Source organism: Lepidochelys olivacea (genome assembly GCF_965140295.1).
Source record: "Lepidochelys olivacea isolate rLepOli2 genome assembly, chromosome: 2".
Classification (NCBI taxonomy): Eukaryota; Metazoa; Chordata; order Testudines; family Cheloniidae; genus Lepidochelys; species Lepidochelys olivacea.
In genome coordinates, this window is record NC_140412.1 from 262,757,518 (window position 1) to 262,780,339 (window position 22,822).

The 22,822-nt window shown below is 40.2% G+C and overlaps 1 protein-coding gene across 1 annotated transcript in view; it reads right to left on the reverse strand.

The window, feature by feature from the left end:
• OBSCN (obscurin, cytoskeletal calmodulin and titin-interacting RhoGEF) overlaps nt 1-22,822 on the reverse strand; it is a gene marked incomplete at its 5' end in the record, with an annotated part of 294,967 nt that overhangs the window by 47,882 nt on the left and 224,263 nt on the right. Inside the window, 2 exons of the mRNA XM_084618134.1 lie at nt 1,930-2,062; nt 4,382-4,630. Coding sequence (XP_084474260.1) covers nt 1,930-2,062; nt 4,382-4,630 — 382 coding nt within the window. The remainder of the gene's footprint in view (nt 1-1,929; nt 2,063-4,381; nt 4,631-22,822) is intronic.

A 22,822-nucleotide genomic window follows, 5' to 3' on the forward strand; every position in this document is an offset into this window, starting at 1 on the left:
CGAGGAAGATAAGGCTGTTGCAGAGAAGCTAAATGAATTTTTTGCGTGAGTCTTCACTGCAGAGGATATGAGGAAGATTCCCACATCTGAGCCATTCTTTTTAGGTAATAAAGCTGAGGAACTGTCCCACACGGAGGTATCAATAGAGGAGGTTTTGGAACAAATTGATATATTAAACAGTAATAAATCACAAGGACCAGATGGTATTCGCCCAAGAGTTCTGAAGGAATTCAGATATGAAATTGTAGAGCTACTAACTGTGTTTTGTAACCTATGCTTAAACCAGACTCTGTACCGGAGGACTACATCATAGCTAATGTAATTCTTATTTTAAAAAAAAGACTCCAGAGGTGATCCTAGCATGCCGGTAAACCTAACTTCAGTACTAGGCAAATTGGTTGAAATTATAGTAAAGAACAAAATTATCACACATATATGAATACTGTATGTTGGAGAAGAGTCAACATGGCTTTTGTAAAAGGAAATCATGCCTCACCAATCTATTACAATTCTTTCAGGGAATCAACAAACGTGGACAAGGGTCATCCAGTTGACATCGTGTACATGGACTTTCAGAAACCCTTTGACAAGGTCCCTCACCAAAGGCTCATAAGCAAAGTAAACAGTCATGGTATAAGAGGGAAGGTCCTCTCATGGATCAGTAACTGGTTAGAAGACAGCAAACAAAGGGTAGGAATAGATGGTCAGTTTTCAGAATTGAGAGAGGCAAATAGTGGTGTCCCCCAGGGGTCTGTACTGGGACTCATACTGTTCAACATATTAATAAATGGAAAAGGGGGTGAACAGCGAGGTGGCAAAATTTGCAGATGATACAAAATTACTCAAGATAGTTAAGTCCAAAGCTGATTGTGAAGAGTTACAAAGGGAACTCACTAAACTGGGTCCCTGGGCAACAAAATGGCTGGTGAAATTCAATGTTTGTAAGTGAAAAGTAATGCACATTGGAAAACATCATCCCAACTATACACACAAAATAACGAGTTCTGAATTAGCTGTAACCCCTCAAAAAAGAGGGCATGAAGTCAACAAGCTAACAGAATCTTGGCAACTATTAGAAAAGGGATAGATTATAAAATAGAAAACATTGTAATACGCCTCTGTATAAATCCATAGTACAGCCACACCTTGAATACTGCGTGCAGCTCTGGTCGCCCCATCTTGAAAAAGATCTATTAGAATTGGAGACGGTACAGAGAAGGGCAACAAAAATGATTACAGGTAAGGAACAACTTCCAGGTGAGGAGAGATTAAAAGGACTGGGATTGTTTAGTTTAGAAAAGAGATGGGGGGAGGGGGAGATAGGACAGAGGTCTATAAAATCATGAATGATGTGGAGACAGTGAATGAGGACACGTAATTTACTCCTTCACATAACACATGAACCAGGGTTCACCTGATGAAATCAATAGGCTGCAGTTTTAAAACAAACAAACAACTACTTCACACGATGCACAATCAACCTGTGGAACTTGTTGCCAGGGGATGTTGTGGAGGCCAAAAGTATAACTGGGTTCAAAAAAGAATGAGAGAAGTTCAAGGAGGATAGGTCCATCAATGGCTATTAGCAGAGATGGTCAGGGATGCAACCCCCATGATCTGGGTGTCCCTCCACCTGGGACTGCCAGAAACTGGGACTGAATGACTGGGGGTGGATCACGCAATAATTGCCCTGTTCTGTTCATTGCCTGTGAAGCATCTGACACCGGCCACTGTTGGAAGACAGGATACTGGGCTAGATGGACCATTGATCTGACCCAGTATGGCTGTTCTCATGTTAAATCTACTCAGGTCACTTCAAGCTACCAGCTACAACATTCAAGAGAATGGATTGTAGGGCAGCTTTTTCAAGGACAAAGACACATTCAGAATTCCATTCAACACTTTGAGCGTCATGATGTTTATGCTTACCTGGTAATGGGAATAGTGCGTTCCTGACCTCCTGCAGCTCCAGCAGTCGTCTCTTTTTGGGAAGTGGTTGGGCTTGACTTTGTTTCACTCAGTTTCTCATCCGGAATTTTCCCAGTGCTGTCTCGCACTTCACCTGAGAGTGAAAACAGGACCTGTTAGACTAGTTACATAGGACAACATGGCTGAAAACAAGGGCTGAGATCAATTTCTGCTCTGAGTTCCAGCAGAACATCCCATCAGACTTCAGTGGGGTTCAATCACCGTAACTAAGAGGAGAATTTGGCCCTTTTCAGAGGATTATGTGAAACGAAGTGTTCTCAGTGAAATAAAAATCATCGATGTTAGAATATGGCTGACTGGGCAAAAGCATCAGGATTTTTGTTGTGAGGAAACACCCAGGCATGAATAGGAAAAGTACAAAGAAAATTTAAATAGAAATGAAAAAAACCCCAGCATGTGTGAAGCAAACAAGTTGATCAATTACATACATTCAAGGAAAATAGTTGGCTGAGTGTTCTCCAGCTTGCAGATTGAATGAAAATGACAAATTTTGGCTCTGTTGATAAATTTCAGTGCTTCCATTATTAGGGTACACCAACAATTACTGGACTGATTGTCAACTCACACTGGTATAAATCAGAAGTAGCTCCAGTGAAGTCAATAGGGTTATACTAATGTAAAACCAGTGCATGGGAGATAAAAATCAGGCCCTAATACGTGCTACTACTGTCAAGACGGCCTAGTTGTGCCATCACACCTTTTACACTGTTATAACTCCCTTGACTTCAATGGACGTTCTCCTCACTTACACAGCTATGAGTGGGACCAGAATCAGGTCCAGAATCTCTTTTCCAGAAATATTACGAAATGAAAAGATGAGTGGGTTCTTTAACCAAGCTGTTTCCTCCAGAATGGGCTTGATGTTCTATTCCAGCAAGAACTAATCACCTTGTGATACGTACCATCAGGGTTACCTATAAGGGTGAAGAATGCCATTTCCTGTGCAATGTAAGCATGCAAAGTGCAGAGGAAGAGAAGCATTGTCATTCTTTGGTAGGATGGTTGGGAGATCATTAGTGATGGCTTGTATTGGAAAGAGAAGTGACTCTTCCTAGTAAGCTAATTGGGCAGCTTTACTAGAGAGCACTGTTATATAATGGCATCCAACAAAAGACCACAGTTCACCGATGAGTAAGATCTTCATTCAATGATTTCTTACTGACAGTGCTATTGAAATATTTGCCTTCTTGTTCTTATTCAAAAGCAGGTGATCAAAGGGACACATGTCAACATAATAAGCCTCTGTTTTTAAAAAACACATACCCATGTTAATAACGTCTAAGTAATTGAAAATGAAAGAACTTTAAAAATACTTAAATTTACTTTTTCACCTTTGTATGCCGCTGGTTTCCTTTTTTCCACTTCCCTGAGCTACTGTCAAGGAACTAAACTATTCTGTTTCACTTTCTGCTTACAGTCATTTTCTGGTTCTCCTACACTGGCAGAATGCTACTGTTTTGGGTTTCCAACACTGCAGCGGAAAGACTTTGAATAAATAGCACCCAAACTTTTTCATGTAATTTATTTTGTTTGAATCCATGAACTGTTTGCATGCTCATTATGTTGTGTAACAAAATATTTTTTTAACAAAATCTAGATTTGGGGGCCGAAAGGTACTAGACAGTGTCCCTTTAAGACCATACTGGATTAAGAACAATTATTTGACTTGACACAAAATGACAATGGGCTAGACAAAACGGTTCTCTAGTTATTATGGCAGCTAGTAAAGATGAAGAATGAAAGGGCTGTAGTATTTACCAGGCTTTTTACAAGATTTAAGAAGTGAAATGTATTTCCCATTTTTAAAAAATAACATACAGTAACACAAATATGAAAGCTTTTGTTCTCTTTGCAAGACATAAATTGACTCTAGTTACACAGAGCATTATTTTTACTCCTGAAAAAAAATGTCCCAAATTCTATTAAGGCTACAATGTTAATCGAATGCAAATAAATCCTTAATACCCTTATAGCCTAAAAAGTCTGCAGCACTTAGCCAAGGAATGTCAAGTAGAAAGGCCTGAATCACCATGTTGTTTATGACATGCAGTAAACATAAACAAACAACATATTCAGGGTCTAAAATTCAAGATGACCCCACGCTAAAATCCCAGACATGGAACCATCCCCCATCCATGAACTCTGGAGACATTCAAAGTCCAAACTCAGCTTCAGATCCAAATTTGCCAGTGCCCCCCATTTACATCAGGAGCCCTGGTATTATTTACATCATGATACCCCCACAATTTGTGGTGTCTGAATTGTGTGTCTTGGACCCATCTCTGTTTAGAACACAAAGAAATATAGAATTGAGAAGAGCTTCATTTTTTGGTCTTGGCAACATTTGTGTCTAACATCCACATGACATTTCCCAAACTCAACCCAAACCTACCATGACCTCCAGCACTTTGGGTTTGCGTGCTGACTTCATGAACTATCACAGGATGTCTATTTTCTGTATCTGAAGCTGTGGACTCAAGAACGCCAAAGCCACCAGCCTTTCCTCTCATACTTGGAGGAAGAGTCACATGCACTGATGTGGAATCCACGAGTTTCTTCAGGGCTATCCTTATCTCCTTGTCTGCACGTTCAAGCGAGGCCCGGACAGAATTCTCCAGCTCTGACTGTGGTGAGACCTCTCCTACAGACAAGAAGAATAGCTTTTCTCTCTTCAGAATAAAACAAAAAAGTTCAGTACTGATCGACCCACAATGTGATTCGGAGCAAACATTTGCATTCAAGTCTCCCCCCCCGCCACCTTCTCCAGTAGAGAATGTGCAAATGTTTATTTCCAGGAAGATGGAGTCTAGCTAGACTTCACAATGAATGTCCAGTAGACTCTGCTCATCGTGCTGCAAATGGCTTAACACACTATGTACACTCACATCTTCTCACCAGATGCGACGGAATTTAAGTGATACATAGTGGTGGAGGTGACCAAACTGGTGACTCAAGCTAGGGAGGATGAGTGAGAGGAAAACCACACAGTGCTAAGTTCATCAGATCAATAGAAGGAACCCTGGTTTGACTCCTGTGCTAACACGGTGTTTTATGCAACAAAACTCAAGTTATTATTTTAAATGAAAGCTATACAACTGGTTTCTTGCATGGAGAGAAAGAAGGAGTGAATAGGTTACAGGATGACTTGTGCGTTGAGAGAGGAGAGGAAGGAGAGAGGTAAGGGTATGTGTCAATGTCATTACTCCATCACACTAAGAGGGGCATGGCTGGGGGAGCACGTGGAACTGTCCCCAATACAATATTTTGATTATTTCTTAGCTTGTGATATCATATTTTATGTTACCATTTGCCTCAGGGAAACCTGAGAGGAGCAGTGGGCTTTGCACTAAGGGACATCTGAGAGTTATTTTTAATTTATTTTTATTAGATATGTTTCTAAAGCAACATGCCTGTGCAACACACTGCAGGGGATGGGCAGTACCGAGGGGCAGCACAGGACTTAAGGGAGGCTCTGTGGGGGAGCAGTCCTTCAGAAGAAATGTAGAACCCAAGTCCCTCTGTTGCTGGTGGCTGGTCTACTAGATTATTTGCTGAATGGCAGCAGAGTATGGAGGAAGACCTGGCGCCTGGCTCAAGGAGCTCACAGGCTAGAAAGATAGGCAGAAGGTAAAAATCTCCGAAAATAGCCAAGATCTTTCTCACTCATTTAAACTGGCTCTCAAGCCCAAGGCTCAGTTTCTGAGCAACAGCTAAGTACATAGTAGAGTTTCCTTTCACAGTCACAGCACAATCAGTATCTAACTCAGTTTAAATCTATGAGATTGTATGGGTATGACATGCTGTACAAATGTTTCCAAGGCGTAAAAGAAGGGACAGGCTCCTCCACTCCCCAGGTATCTGCCAGAGGTCGGTCAACGAACCCAGGAGAAGGCTAGACACTGTGTCTGCAATTTGACCCCCATTTTGTAAGGCACACTAGCATGTCTCAAGTGTAAAATGAACAATGCAAACCAAATGATAATTTACTCCACGCTATGGTTGCCTAATAGTCTTTATTAAAGCCAGGTTTCAGAGTAACAGCCGTGTTAGTCTGTATTTGCAAAAAGAAAAGGAGTACCTATGGCACCTTAGAGACTAACAAATTTATTTGAGCATAAGCTTTCGTGAGCTGCAGCTCAGCTGTAGCTCACGAAAGCTTATGCTCAAATAAATTTGTTAGTCTCTAAGGTGCCACAAGTACTCCTTTTCTTTTTATTAGAGCCATTCATTTTCAGTTGCTCATCACTTCGTTATTCTAAATATACTTCCCACCTTTTAAAAAATTCTATTCCTATGAAACTGGTGCTCCTGTGAAAAAGAGTAATTTACAGGCAGGCCAGGCACCAATCCTGATTGGTCACTACACAATGTAGACCCTACAGAGAATGATCTATAAATGACAGAAGGGCCAATCCGACTAGCCCACTGGAGTCAATGTGTAAGGACTGCTTTCAGGTCAGAGTGAGAGAAAGAGAGAGAGTGTGCTCATGCATGAAGTAGGAAATACGATTACTAGTTTTATCAGACCAGCAAATATTTTTACCAATAAATATGACTCCTGTGGAATGGAGAAAAAATTAACTGTGTTAAGAGCAAGATGGTCATATCACCAATATCAACAGCTCTTTACCGCTAATGGACTGTACCGAGTGTCCACCTCCATACAGAGTCCCCGCTGGAAAATGTCATTTTCTTCAGTCTATCTTTTCCTGTGAATTTCTCCTTGCTTCATTCACGGGGAATTCCAGGCTCAAAAATGGTTTTATTTCCCCCAACCCATGAATTCAATTGTTTTTAGTATTGCTCAGGAGTGCGGATGTGTTTTATTTCATATTCACAGAAGAAGAAACACTGCAGCTTTTGTTCTGATTCTGCTCCCTTCCCCTCTTACAGAAAATCATTAGGGCACATGAACTTTACACACAAACCTCAGGGAGAAAAAAGGCAGGTCCCATCTTGGCTCAGCCCTCTTTGATGGTGTCGCCTCTTAATTTCTTTTTAATTTTCTTCATGTGAGTATAGCGGTTATGAAAGGTGCTAGACCTGAAGACCTGGAGACTGAAGCCCTCTGTTTATCCACAGGACAGTCAAGCTTCCCTCAATTGCATACCATACCACCCCACCTGTGTGCATTAACACTGATCTAGAAGCACCATTTCTGAGACTACCCACCAATTAGTGTAATGTTGGTTTCAGCACCCACCTGAAAGTGAACTGTTATGAAATGAGTGGAATATACTTAGTGGTGAACACTGTCCCTTTAGGAGAAAATTTACTCCGATTTAAGTAGGATTAATTTCACAAGGATAATTAAACATGATCAGACATAAACAATGGACACTGTAGACAAAATATACCCAATTCTTCAGCAGGACAAGCTTAAATCTTATTACTTCACTGCTGTGTTAGCTCAAGGGATAGCTTGAGTGTTGTCGCTAACGCAACTTCAATGCGCACCCAAAAGTGTCTAGCTCCTGTAAATGGTGCTTTACACTTAAGCTAACTGGCCTAAGATATTGGTTGAAACATGAGAGCTGCTGACTAGTAATGCAGTGGGAACTCATCACTCTGTGTTGCTAATACAAACACTGTGCAGCGTGAGTGTTCTGCAGTGTGACTGCTCTCACTTGAGCGAGGCTGACCCAAGAGAGTTCACTCTCGTGCACATAACCAGAGCTAACAATGCAGTGAAGACAAACTCTTAATGCACCTTCTATTTCCCGGTTGTAAAATCCTGAACTATTGATTGTAAACCTTAAACCTGATGTGTCCCTTTCAGTGCCCTGTACATTTAACCTGATAAGGAATGGCAGTAGCTCAAACATGTTGAAGTTCAAATTCAACTCAGAGAAGCCCCTGAGATGCTGACACAAAGTTCCCAAAAATTCTTCACTTCACAAAACAGGCTCTCTCACAATACTTCAGCACTTTTCCAACTCAAGTGCAGTAGCCCTGAAATACTTGAGTGCAGTTAGGGTCCCAACTAACTCCGACTTATGTTCATGGGCTCTCATTGACTTCAAGAGAGAGCCAGTTACCATGAAGAAACAAAAACACATAAGCAAGTGAGATCAATGATAGCTGATGCAAGACATTTATTGATATGAACTTGAGCATCCTATAACATCTTGACTTAGATTTATTTTAGTTTTTTGTCTCTCAAACAAACTGAAGTTTCAACCTTTTTCACACCCTTTTGCCTGGGGGAATTACAGTAAAACATTCTGTGTGTTAATTTTAATACAGTGTTATGTCTTCATCTACAGGAAATAAACCCCCACGCATATCCTTAGTTATCTACAAATTTTAAATCACTTACAAGCATACTTTTTAACCTCTAGGAAAATACTTTGAAAATAAACGAAAAGGACTTTTAATAATTTTTTCATTTTTTTAAAATAGAGTACCGTGATAGGATTTTTAATTCCTTTTTCACTTATATTTTTTGTTTAAATTTCCAAAGAAAATGTAAACAGATGTTATTTACTTTTGGTTGATCACCAGAAATATAAGTATTTCTTTGCTACAAGCATTTGAAATGCAACTCTACTTCATTAACAAAGTCATTACTAAGCAAAAACCAGGTCAAGAGAAAATTAATAACTCCACATTCCGTTGTATATCTTGACAGACCTAGATCTCTATTTTATTTCTGCTTAACGATGGCTATGGGCTAAATTCTTTTCACAGTTGCATCTGTGTAAATTTGACTTCAGTGGAGGTATTCTGGATTTACATCAGAGTAACTGAGATCAGAATATGGCCCAATAAAACAGAAATATTTTCAGTTCAAAAATATTTCCTCCCCTTGTATGTCTGTTACTCTCCAATCTACAGTAGTGTAATATTTCTCATAAGTGAAGAACTAATATATAGCCATTGTATAGCTTAAATATAAAAGATACAGTATAAACCAATGAGGTGTTATTGAAAAAATGATAGTACCATAAAAGAGGTTTTATTTCTTTCACCACCTGTAGTCACTGAGAAATTTTAAAACTTCAAAAATGTAGTGCATGTCTGTATACAAAATATATCCTTTAGATACTGAAATGAAAAAGAACGTTAAATTACTGAATTAATTTTAGCCATCACATGTTCCAGGTTCAGCTCTTGAAACAAGAATTGTAATTTTTGTGAAGGCACCTTTTTAAAGTTAGCTGTACCTTTTCTAAGGCAGTGCCCTGCAGAACACTGGATCAAGTTTCATACATTATCTAGTTAGGTAACATCAAGACTGAAAACACTGGCATGTGATATTCTAAGAGAAAACTCACTTAATCCTCTTTAAGATGATTAGCAAGCAAACTGTCTCTTAGCATTCTTGTAACATCCTGATCTGTATTTCATCCAGATAAAAGTTATTGTGTTTTTTTAGCAACATTACCGTACGACTCAACTTACATAAGGTTTTGTTTCTTTTTCTCATATCTTCTGTCACATAGACAATGTCAGACACCCAGGGCCAATTCCTGGTCCTATTGGTATGTCTACACTGCATTTAGAAATTAGTGGCTGGCCCGTGACAGCTGACTCAGGTTTGTGGGGCTCAGGCTAAAGTGCTGTTTAACTGCAGTGTAGATATTCAGGCTCTGGCTGGAGACCAGGTTCTACAAGTCTGTGAGGTGAGAGGGTCCCAGAGGTCGGGCAAGCCCGAACGTCTACACTGCAGTTAAACAGAGGCTTAGCCTGAACCCTGAGTCAGCTGGCACAAGCCAGGGGTGGGTTTCTAATTGCAGTGTAGACATATCCATTGAGAACAATGGCAAACTTTAACTAACATCAAGTGGGACAAGAACCTAGCTGTAAGGACTCAGTCTCATCAAGGGACTGAGCACCTTCTGAAAGTGCTATGCAACATCAATTTTCACTGAAGCTAGTGAGAGCTGAGGGTGCTCACCACCTCTCAGAGGCACTCAGCACCTTGCAGAATTATACCCTTACTGGATTAGCCATCATCATGCATTTGAGATCTCTCTGTCAAAGCTCTAGAGAAACACAACTGTCTATGATAAAGGGTGACCTCTACAACACAGCTAAACCAAAGTGGCTACAGTATAATGGTACATCTTGCACTGGGAGTGTATTCAAATGGCATAGTACACTAAAACCCCATAAACAAGTTATTTCTGGAAGAAGGTTTTAATTGTATTAGTACTCCTGCAATTTTAATATGGTTCATGGGTAAATTTTCATTAGGAGATTAGGAAACTTTAACCACTAACGCACTGGTGGTGAAGCTTAACCATTAACATGTACAGGAGACCTAATTAACCATTCTACTCACATAGTAATTATTCATTTATGAAATAATTTATTTGTGGTTCTACACATATTTTTAATCTGGATTGTAGATATTGTATTAGCCTGTCCATTCCTTTAATCAATACTCTTTTAAGTGTAGATAAAGCAAACCTCTATCATAATTTAGGATGATTTATAGCGTTACTGAACTTGAATAAAGAATGCAGAACCATAGAAACCCATACGTCTTAAAGGATTAACAAGAAGTAGTTGATTAACAATGATGGCCTTTTTAATAAAGGTGGAACGTAGTTGTACCCAGACTGGGCTCTGTTGAAGTCAATGGGAGTTTTGCCATTGACTTTGGTAGGGTCAGAATTTCACCCAAAATGTTTCAGCAGTCTCTTAAGTCAGCAGTGTTGCCTAATAAGTGTAGTACCTTCTGTAGGTTTCACTCTCTGGAAAAATATAATAATAATTTAAACAGAGTACACAATCTGAAAGGTTTATGAACACATTTTTGGTAGAGCTAATTTGTCCCATCAGCATTTAGTAAAAGTAAAGCAGCGCAAACTATTTTGCTGGCTGTCTGGCATGTACAGTGACAGAAGATATGCTTACATGAAACTACCCTCCCTTCTCTCGATGACTGGAAGGTATTGCCAAGCTGAGATACCTTAAATGTCTCACCACTGAGTGACTTCTCAGTCTGAGAGCTGAAGTAATTTTTAAACTCTCGAAGAAAAATGTGTTTGCTTATTTATATTTTTGTCACAAGTAAGAGAGGCAGGTCACCCTAAGTCTATTTGCCTCTCACTCTTTCTCTATGGAATGATATGCTTTCACCAGGATCAATTATAAACTGAACTGACAGAAGTGTTCCCTTTAAGACTGGAAAAGCTCTACATATCACGGTCTATATGTTTTCCTTAAGGTATTTTTCTGTTAGGTGTTTCCCTATAATTCTCACCACCAAATTCACCCACCCTAGAATGTTTTTGTTTGTTTATGTATTTTTTTATTTGATTTTAAGAATGCTGCTTGTATCTGCTCAGCTCTGGGAGGGGTCTTCCGTGCTGATGTGCAACATAACAGGCTCGCCGATAGTTCCATAGCTGAGGGTTCTTGTGGAAACTTCAGTTTTAAAGCTGGACTGTCCGTTGTCCGCTGAGAGCTGGACTCCGGTACAGAAAGACGGTTTCACTTGGAAGGAAGGTCCAGGTGAGGCTGCTGGTGCCGCTGCACGCACACCAGGAGCGGCTGCTGTGGTGCATGTCTCACTCACATGGAAAGAAATGTTAGACGGACCCACGGACTGCACTCCTGTTACTCTGGATGCCGACATGAACATTCCTTCAGGACGGTGCTCCTTGAACTTGCTGAAAAAGCTTTGCCTTGGTTTAGGAACAACAGGTCTCCCGAGATTTAGCAACACAGGCTTCCCCACCGTCGGTTCATTAATTTCTGTCTGGAGCACAGAGATCTCACAGGGTTTGTCTTCTGTGTAGTTTTGATCATCACATCCATAGGTCTCACCTTCTTCAGGAAAGTAATCTTCAAGGTCTTCCAGAGTTAGCACTTTTCCATTGTGGGTCAGGATTTTGGGGTCTCGGTTGCCAATGTCATCTGTCTCTAGCTCCTCTGGCTCATCAGTTATAACAGTATCTTCCTCTGGAAGATCCTCATCTTGTACTGTATCAGGTACTCCCCCTTCAGCAGTCCAAGATGTATCTAACTCATCAGCTTCTTCTTTAACCCCTCGGCTCATCGGTGAAGGTGGAAGTTCAGGCTTGCCTGTATCAGCTGTCTCCAAGCTAAAGACAAAGGGTTCACCCACACAGGCAAGCAGTGGGGAAGTAGCTTCTGAAACATCGTCATTGCTTGCTTCCTGCATGCAGCTCTTTCCGTCAGTCCCACAGTCAATGAATGAACTACTTCCTAACTGTTCAGACCCACACTGAGAACTTATGTCTTCTTCACTGTTGACTGGAGCTCCTTCCTGGTCAGCTCCATATGCAAGGGTTGGGATGTCGACATCTGAAAGATTGTCTCTAGGCAGGGAAGACTTGGCCTGCTCCACTAATTTATTGTTGGAGTTGTTTGTGTTTGGGTCATCTTCAGAGGAACGCCTAGGTCTTGGGTCAGGCATAGTGAATGTCAATACTCCTGAGTCATCTTTTTCTGGTTTTGCTGGGGAAGCGCCTCTTTTCTTCGCAGGCTTGGGTGATTTTTTCACCTTGAATTCAATGATTTCCTCCACTTCGACCCATTTGGGTTTTTGTTCTTCCGCCTTGGTTTCTACGACAACAGGTCTAGCTGCCGCTCCTTGTCTGTCCTCTGGCTCTGTCACAAAGAACGTAGGGATGACAGTCTTCCGTGTGGCCTCCGGCTCATGCCTGTGTACAGGCTGCCTGACCTTTGTCACATAAACTGGCTCTGGGGTCAGCAGCTCTGATCTTGGAGAGCGGGAGAGAGAGTAACCTGAAGGAGGACGGGCGGGAGACATCTTTCGCTTTTGCCTTGGGGTCTTCACCACAGTTGTTATCGTTTCCTCTCTGATGACAAAAATGGTTGAAATGGAGTTTGCGTGAAGCCAAAAATCGTTCTGGGATCCACACTCCCTCAGCACATGCCCATTGTGGACAAAGCCACCCAGGTGGGGTTAGTTTTGTGAGCACTCAATTTTGTGAGCATTTAAGTTTCAGAGGGACACACACATACTCAACTCACTTTCAGAATCAGGTTTTCTGTCAAGAGAGCTCTGCACTGTCCCATCCAAATGGTTTCCAAATCCATTAACACTTGGAATGCACAGAAGCATGTTGGGTATGTCCAGCTAAGGAGCTCTCTTTTAGATGCCTGCTATATTGCATGCTGCTTCACTGACTATTATCAATGATTTTCTTAGAACAGGAACAGTGTTACTTTGCAGTCATATAGCAGTTTCATCCAAAGATCCCAAAGACAGTCAGGAGCTCAACCCATTCTCCCTGATCCAGTCTCCTTGGGTGAAATCCTGGAGCCAGTGAAATCAATGACAAAAATCCCATTGACTTCAACGGGTCAGGAATTCACCTCTTATTTATAAACATATTCTCTCTTTTTGTAGGTTAAAATGAATGGTCACAAAGAAAGGGTTTGTTTACCTATCAATCAACAGCGTGGACTACAGACCTGCATTTTCACACACACATAAAAGCAGTGTTAGAAGATCGTTAAGCACATGGGGAAAACCAAGAAAGGAAAGACAGCTGAAATATTTCCTGAAGAAGCTATTCATGCCAAGACATTAGTATTCCCTCTTGCTATAAGTGTGTGTGTGTACACGTGTGTGTGCATTTATTTTTCTCTTTATTTTTACAGTAAAAATGATGATGGGCTAGCATACTGCACGGAACCGGATCCTACCCTCAGTGTGAGTTTTACCTAAGAAGTACAGGATCAGGCCCATAATGCATGTTCACTATTTCTCAGAATAATTCTACTGGCTTTGCTGTGGGTACGGTGAGGTGCCCAGAACAACAGGGACTTCTGCACATTGAGGTCTACATTATCTGCACTTGGATACATACACACTGATGTCAATGGGATGCACCTATCCCAGGGCAGAATTTGACCTTAAACATGCTGCAGTACAGATTGGGATAAATGTCTGCTTCCCCAGACTTCTCAGACAAATAAGTCCTTTTCCCTTGACTTTTTCCTGTAGACATAACATTGAAAAAGCCATAATGAAAGTCACGTGTAAAAATGTACATTTCAAATAGCACAACAGCCTGCGTTTAAAGAGTCTCATCCCCAAATTTAGAGGTGGCTGCTCCAGGGGAAACAGAAGAGGCAAAGCCAAGTTTGTTTTTCACTGAGCTACAGCCTCTAGCATCAAGTGCAGAGCCAGAGGCCAAAACGGAAGCAACCGAAAGATCAATAAAGAGGACTGGACCCAGGAAGGAATGAATATGAATTCATATTTCCAGCCTCACTCCCCAGCTCCACATGGCAGTTCCATGCCTCAGTCTATAGCCCCAGCAAGATGGGCCTGCCATCCACAGAACATTCCTTGCACAGGAAATCCTCCTATCTCCTCCACCCTTCTCATAGGCTGTTCTGCACAGGGAGATGGGAAAGGATCAAGGACTCTCCACTAAGAGAACTTCTTCTGCTCTTGTTTGGCCAGGACAGGGACTTAAAGATTCAGAGATCTGATCTACTTCTCTCTTCTAGCATCACCCTATCATGATGTGATTCCAGCACCTCCTTCCATGAGAATGTGCCCATGCCAGTATCACCCTCTCTTACTGAGTATATATTTCATTGCAGCATTAGCCTCTTCCATTGAGAATGTGCCTATCCCCGTACTTACACCTCTCACATTGAAATGATCTCACCCAACAGCACACTTTCCCACTGAGAGTCTCTCCCGCTAGCCTCAGCGCCACTACCTTCTCACCATGCCTAAAGCTATTTCTCATGTTGGGATTGCTTGCTTCCAGCCAGGGGTCACCAGCCTTCACTGTTGGAGAGTCTTTAAGGTCTACATTGTATGTGCATAACTCTCATCAATGCCAATCAAAGGTACGTGTGAAAATCTCTGGCAACCGAGTTGAGAATTAACCTTTATATACTTGCATTAGATATGGGTTTGAGCCTGAGCTGCAAAGTTAAGACCCACATATGAGTACGCTCAAGGTTTGGGGGTTTGCACAGCCTGGATTTTGGTTCTGTTCCATCTCAAATTTATGCATTAACTTGCTCCGTGTTGGTAAAGTTTGAACATTGCTATCCTCATAGATACATACTTAGGGCGTGACTCATCTCCCATTGAAGACTTTAGTAATAGTTGGGTCAAGCCCTCAGAGGTTTAAATCAGTACTCTCTGTAGAATTTACTTATGAGGACCTTAGTAATCAGTTTACTGAATGGCACTTTGTGTTTGCTGAATGATATTTAACAAAGTGTATGACTGCTGGAGAGAATTAGAAGACAATTTTAAAAAGAAAGAACTAGAACAAGATTGCTGACATCACCAGATGACTGAGAAGAAATCCAAAACAAAATGCTTTGTCCTTCTGTCTACTGATTTATTGCAGCAGAGGCTCATAAAGGTAAAAGCTTTAAACTTTAAACTGTTGCATGGCCTGACCCCGAGCAACCCCTGGAAGAGCAACAAGGACTCATTTTCCTGGGCTACTTCTGAATCTGTTCTCTAAAACTGTGTCTTGCATAATCTTTAGCTAACCCACTTGTATTTTACACACAGCACACAACAATTTGGTATGGACAGTAACACCAGGGGTTCTGCTCTTTGCAGAAGTAAAACTTTTTCACAACTGCCCAAAGAGCCCAATCTAGCTTCCACTGAGGTCAAAGGAAAACAGCAAAAGGCAGCACCTCTTCCCCACTTTACCCTTGTCTGCCAATTGGCTATTTAGTTTGAAAACTCTTAGGTGCCCGGACCTGTTGTCTTACACACCTACATGGTGCCATTGGGACCCAATGTGCTATATAAATGAATAGAAGATTATAAGAATATACAATAATAAAACGAGTAAAAGATGGTATTCAGCTTTTGTTTCTATGTATATTTCAGTTGTTGTTTCATACACACTCATCATAATTTAACAAAGGTACAAGGAAGTCAATTATCAGTATCTGCTTCATGTCCAAGCCATGAACTTGCTTCTAACAATGTCATGTGTCGTGTTATTGAGCCAGATTCTACCGTCTCAAACTCAAGTGCAATTTCCATTGACATCAGTGGGATCTGTGCTCATATATCTGAACGAAGAATTTGGCCCAGACTGAGTCTAAACTCTAGTGTTCCTGCTTTTTGAGAGGGATGGCTACATTTTTCAGGTTGTTACATTTCATAACACAAAATACCAAGAAATCGGATGGGATGGGAATGAACACACTTGCATGGCCAACAAACACAGGCTTGTTATTGGATCATGCATAGGCAGCAAGTCAAAACATGACTGTTTAAAAAAAAAAAAGCACTTACATGATGATGGTTTTCTTGGGCACTTTAGTCTCTTGTTCAGTGACTACAAAGAAAACAGTATGAACAGCATGGGGTTAAAGAAAGGCAAAAGCTGAAATGATTAAATTAACTTTGTTAAGTTAATCAAGAGAAACTTGAGTGAAAAAACGCACGTATCATCCCATCCGTGCTTTCTGTGGTTATCTGCAGTGATATCCTTAGTGTCTCTGATCAGTACTGGGGATTCCCAGTGTGGCCTATTTTTTCCCACTTTGATAACCTGGCATTTGTTTTTGGAAAATCAAAACTTCTGCAAGCTACCATGTGAGAGATCAAAATATGTCTCTATAGGGAATATTCAGCAGAGCTGGAATCCTTTAACCTATGATTGTCATGTTTCTGGAAAAGGAGTTTCCCGGACTAAATAATCAGTCAGTTTTCAGGCTTCTGCAAACTGGATTCAAGATCCAAGCTTCTCAAAATGAAAAAAAAAATTATAGAAAATTAGCACAAAAAAGCCCCACAAAATGAGAGTCCATCTATATACCTACAGTATGCATATGTCTGCTCCATCCATGCATATTAACTCTGTATAGCTCTCTTTCTATGGCCCAATAATATAAACTACTGCTTTAGAGGTGACTACATAAAGATTTCAGATAGGATTTTTTTAAGTTAGAGATTTAATAAAAAAGGAAAAGCAAAGTGGTATAACATTTCAAAAGCTAATAGAGATTTTCATCATTTTTTCTACCAATCTGCTGGTACAGCGTCATGACACCATATGAACTAGATTGTATTTAATGCACTCTGAACTGCTGACTATAAGTGGGATTTTGCAAAACAAGACCCCAAGCCCCTCTCTTTGTTCAGTGACAAGTTAGTGAGCTTCTAAAGGGCTAAGTTTTCCTTTGAATTATATTTCCAGCAACCAGCTTAATAAAGCAAATAAGCTCCAGCATTGTTGTTATTTAGTTTGTATAATTAAAAAAACACTTAAAAAGTGAACTGCAAAATTTTCATTGTTGTTTTTGAAATAAAGCTGTTTCTTGTCCCAAGTCATTATCTCTACAGTAACAGTGGCTGCCGTCCAAAAATTACAGTTACCAAGAGTTACCACACAGCAATATCTGAGATATCACAGATAGTTCCTGTTCAAAATATGAGGGGTACGGGGCCAGGGGAATCTAACCTCTGTTACATCTTTTAGCAAATCCTGATTCTTTAAATGGTCACCAACATATCTATAGACTAAAAAATTCAAAATATATTTACATTATAAGACAGAATATTCGAAATTTAATTTCACCTTCACTTAACTTACAAGGGCCCCATCCTGCCATTATGCTAAGCATGGAAATCCCACTGGGGTGAATGAGAATTTTGTGCAGAAGTTGATGTCAATATCTCAGTTGCGTATAGAGTTCCATGTTTTCCCTGCTGGAGTGCTAGTTTCACAAATGCCTGAAAAAAGAGAGCAGGTGGCTGTTCCATGTTGTCTTCCAGTTTCTGTTAGGCAAACACAGACGGCCAGATTCTGCTCTCAGTTATACCTAAGTAAAACTAGATTTTTTTCATTAAAGCCAATGGAGTTACACTATATTTACACTGGTTTAAATGAAACCAGTGTCGGACCTAGAATCTAGAATTTAGACTGTAGCTATTAAATATAGGAAGAAATTATTTGCAAAAGTTTTGTCTTCAAAATTAAATAAAATTTTAAGCCTATATAAATACTTTGTTAGTAACTTGGAAAACTTTTGAAACTATTTAAAATTTGCTTTACATGGAAGTTGGACTGGGCCCTTAAACAGTATTTTGCTTTTGCATCCAGGTTAGAAATGTTCATAAAATCAGGAACCCTTTAAGTCAAGATTCCCAAATAGATAAACAATGTGGATATAACAAAACTAACAGAAATACTCCTCCAGATGGGACCTATTCTTCTCATGTCAATGGGGTTACTCCTGATTAAACCAAAGTAAGCAAATGAGAATCAGGCCCAATATATTTATGAAAATTAATTAGTGTGCAATAGATATACTATGTAGATAAAAGATATTTTATGAGGTTCTTTTAACAGTTACTGTATGTTGAATACTAGTTGATCGTTAAAAATGTATTTAGTGAATATCCAAAATTGTCTCACAGAAAAGAACTGTATCAAATGTTCAGTTAGGAAATATCAATAAATATGTGTCATTAGTAACTGGTATTTTATTGAACTGCACCTTATTAAACCTAAATAAATATACTGCCAAACCTAAATACACTGTTCTCTGTCCTTGCACACAATTCCCATTATCAATGTCTGATCTTGCACTCCTTCCAGCTGACAACAGTCCCAGTTGTTCTGCATGCATAACTCCCAACTGTTGTCAGTGGAGATTTTGTATACAAAAGTTCTGCAGGACTGGGCACAAGAGCGCCAATCATAAATTAAATGGGGTATATGGGCCCTAAATATTTAAATTAAAACTTTAATTTAGTGCATGGCAGTTTATATAGACTCTCCGAGATATGATAGGTTTGAAGCAATCCCATATGAAGGATAGAACCACATGAAAGTAGGATGAGGGAATTCAGGAACTATTCATAGGATTTATCATTTCAACTTTTTTGTAGCATTTTAGAAAAACAGCTTTGCAAAGCAGAAGATCCTGATAAGCAGATTAACAGCTCTAAGCATTAGGTTCAGCCAACGAGTCTACGTTTTTTGTTAATATGTTAAACCAACAGCGCACACATTATGAAATGATTACAAGAATGCGTTTGAAGGCAAATAGAACCCTCAGAACTTTGAGATGCATGAAAGATGATGTCCAATGTGATTTTTCTTACAATCTGTAAATCCTACCTTGTCCCCCTCAGAAAACCATAATATCCCATTGCACAGTATGCGCTGATCATGTATATCAAGGAAGATGATTACTGAATTTCCCCCCCTTGATCTACCAACTGTTGAATCTAATTACACTGCAGACAATTCACAAACAGAACAGAATTTTCTAAACTGCTCTGTATGAAATACAAGTATTCTACTTTTTCTGTAAAGAAAAACAACTGTGGTTGGAAAAGCAGTGTTATAGCTTTAGAAGCCTTTACTTGGAAACAATACTGTGTGTTTGCTATGACTGAGATGGACCTAAAGACGTTCTTGTGCACAGTACTGTGCTGAACACATTGCCAGCCCTAAACTAAAAATAAACATCAATAATAATAGTAAATTAATAATAAGAGAACAATGAAAATATAAATAATATCCTGATCTTCACCCTAAAAATGGAACTATTAAAAAGTCTAGGGAGCAAACCCACATTCTCTAGCTCTTCGGCAGGATAGTGGGAAAAACAGAACTAAAAATACTGTGTGCTTCTACAGCAATCTTGCCTTCGAGGATCTCAAAACACTTAATATTATCCTGTGAGACAGGTATTACCAGGCAAACTGAGGCACAGAGTGATTAAGTAACTTGTCAAAGGTCTCGCATGGAGCCAGTGGCAGAGGTAAGAACGGAACCCAGGAAGCCGGATTCCCATTTTCCTGCTATAAACACGCTCCATCCCAGTGTTCAGTCTTCTGCAAAATCTTGCTTATTTCCACTTGTGCTACGATTATTCCTGCTAATAAAAAGCTTTACATTTGTCATTTCCTAGTCTGTACCATGCCAGTCAGAGATGATGGGAATTCAATAACTTTCAGAAATGTTGCCATTTTGTTTTTAAAAGTGAGTTGATTGCAAGTTAGTGAACCTGGGTTGAATAATTTGCTGAATTATGATGTTAAACATGAAAGCTAGAGCCATGACGAATCAGCATGTCTTTAAAGATTTGCGACATCTAAATTAAGCAGCAAGGAGATTGGTTGCAAAGCAGATATTCAACTTGAACTCAAATAGAAAGGTTCACGCTCTCTCTCTCTCTCTCTCTCTTTAACCCTACAAATAATTGTGTGAAAGTCCTAAAATTCTTCCTGAATTTGGATTTCTGTTTTTAAATCAGTTCTCAGTTGACTTCAATGCCAGGTGCTAACTGAGGGCAGAATTTAACTCTACAAATTGCAGGCTTGGTGCCTGGATTGCTAATTGTGGACAACAGGATTTACTAATTTAATACTGTGAGTAATAAACAATGTTTGGCTCAGTGAAATAAACTGAGAGGTAACAGTAAAACAATGGCAAGGAAAAAACCAATAGCAACAAAAGTCTCTGTGAGAGTCACAGGAAGAACTGGCAACCATCACACCATACAGCCAACAGCAAACAACTATTAAATAGGTAAAACTCTCAGAAACAGTGCTGGTGTGTGGGAGCGGGCCAGGTCCAATGCCTGTTCTCCAGTGTAATAATATCACACTGTGATAGCTTATCTTCCTGCTGAAGTCATAAACAATAACATCGCCACCAATATGCAGAATCATAAGGATGGAAAGAGATGGCTCTCATCAAGTCTGTCTGTCCTTCTGTTCTTTGCCAGGGGAGCCTGGCTTCCCAGCAGATATATCCAGATAGATTATTGGATGTTAAATAACCAATAGTTCTTTTCTCAGTTACACGTATTAGGCCAAATTCATCCTTGGTGCAACTCCATCGAATGCAATGAAGCTATTACAGGGATGACTTCGGCTCATTTTAACATTTTGCTCTGGAAGGCCCTGAACCATCTTTCACTGACTAACTGCAGTTGCATTGGGACCGTATTTCCTTCGATAATGCCAATTTGAACCCAATAACCACTAGTCACAACCAGTATCTCTCCAGTTTAAACAACAAATTGTTTTATTTCACAGTACTTCTGGTGCCCGCAGGCAATTGCCGTGTTAGATTTCTTCAATCAACGCCACAAAATAATTTCTTTTATATGAACTATACAAATGTATGATATACAAACATGAGTAATTCCAACGTGAATTTAAATGCTCACAACGCTATAAACTAAACAACACTTTTAATGCAGTTTTGCAATTCTTACTTTTTATTACAACATCTTCCTCTAACTTGCTTTAAATGATAATAAATTGCAGTTTAGCCTCCTACAAGGTAAATGCACCAAGATATGCCACGCTGGTGGTGTTTTGTACATTTTTATCAGCATTCTGGGTTCAACATATTCGCTCCCTGAGTAGGGCATATTACGGAAACAGCACCCCTCCAGCCGATTAAGTTATGGTATTGATAATCCCAATAAAGTTCTCCCCTGCAGTCCTCAGTGATTTGATCACCATAATACAAAGCCACAATGGAAGTGAGCATAAAGCAGAGGAAAATAATTATGTGTGTATGTATGAGATTATCTGGGTTTCTATAAGAATTCAGGTTTCAGAGTAACAGCCGTGTTAGTCTGTATTAGCAAAAAGAAAAGGAGTACTTGTGGCACCTTAGAGACTGACCAATTTATTTGAGCATGAGCTTTCGTGAGCTACAGCTCACTTCATCGGATGCATACCATGGAAACTGCAGCAGACTTTATATACACACAGAGAATATGAAACAATACCTCCTCCCACCCCACTGTCCTGCTGGTAATAGCTTATCTAAAGTGATCATCAGGTTGGGCCATTTCCAGCACAATGGCCCAACCTGATGATCGCTTTAGATAAGCTATTACCAGCAGGACAGTGGGGTGGGAGGAGGTATTGTTTTATAAGAATTCAGAAGCTTAGGGGGAATAATGAATAAATTCCAACTTTTCTAGGTCATTAGAAACATATAACGATTCCAAACAGGCTAAATAAATTATAGGCCTGGACACTAATCTGGGTAGTCTATGGTTTCTGACTCCCAACATTAACACTAGCTTCAAGGCAAAAGTAATTGTCAAGAGTACACTTCTCCCAGTCATGGCCCCCATTGAAATCCTGAGTGCTGTCACTATTCAAATGCCAGTGACGTGAAAAAGTGCTTACTTACCTGTACAGTAACCCTTGTTCTTTGAGATGCGTTGGGCACATATACATTCCTTTACAGCTGCATGTAAGCCCAATGCACTCAAGCCAGAGACTTTTGCCAGCAGTACCAATGAGCATTGAATGTGGCCCTACTCTCGTGTGATCAGAGCAGAGAGCACAGAAGGCATAAGGCTATCACCTCCTTCTCCATTACTTTGCACCGCCGTGTATCTAACTCCTGAAGTAGCGGTGAAGGTCATGGACTGTATGTGTGCACAACACATCTCGAAGAACAACCGTTATTGTACAGGTAGGGAACCATTTTTTCCTCCCCAAGTGATTGTGCTTGTATACATTGCCCAGGAGGTGACTCACCAGCAGTTTTCCTACAGATGGTGGGACTGCAGATTACTAGAAAAGAGACTGCAACACCAAGTTGCCGACGCTGACATCCTCTCAGGAAGCCTGTGTAATAGCATGGTGTCTGGGGAAGGTATGTACCCATGATCATGTTGCTGCTTTGCATGTCCCATATAGGAATGTTGCTCAAAAAGGCTGATGAAGTGGAATGAGCCCCAGTGGAGCACAGTTATCCTGCATGAAAGGGAGACCTTAGCAAGATCAAAGCAAAGCTTGATGCAGTCAGAAATCCATTATGAGATACACTGAACTGCATCTGATTCTCCCTTGATTCTTTCACTATAGGCTACAAAGATTCTGGGG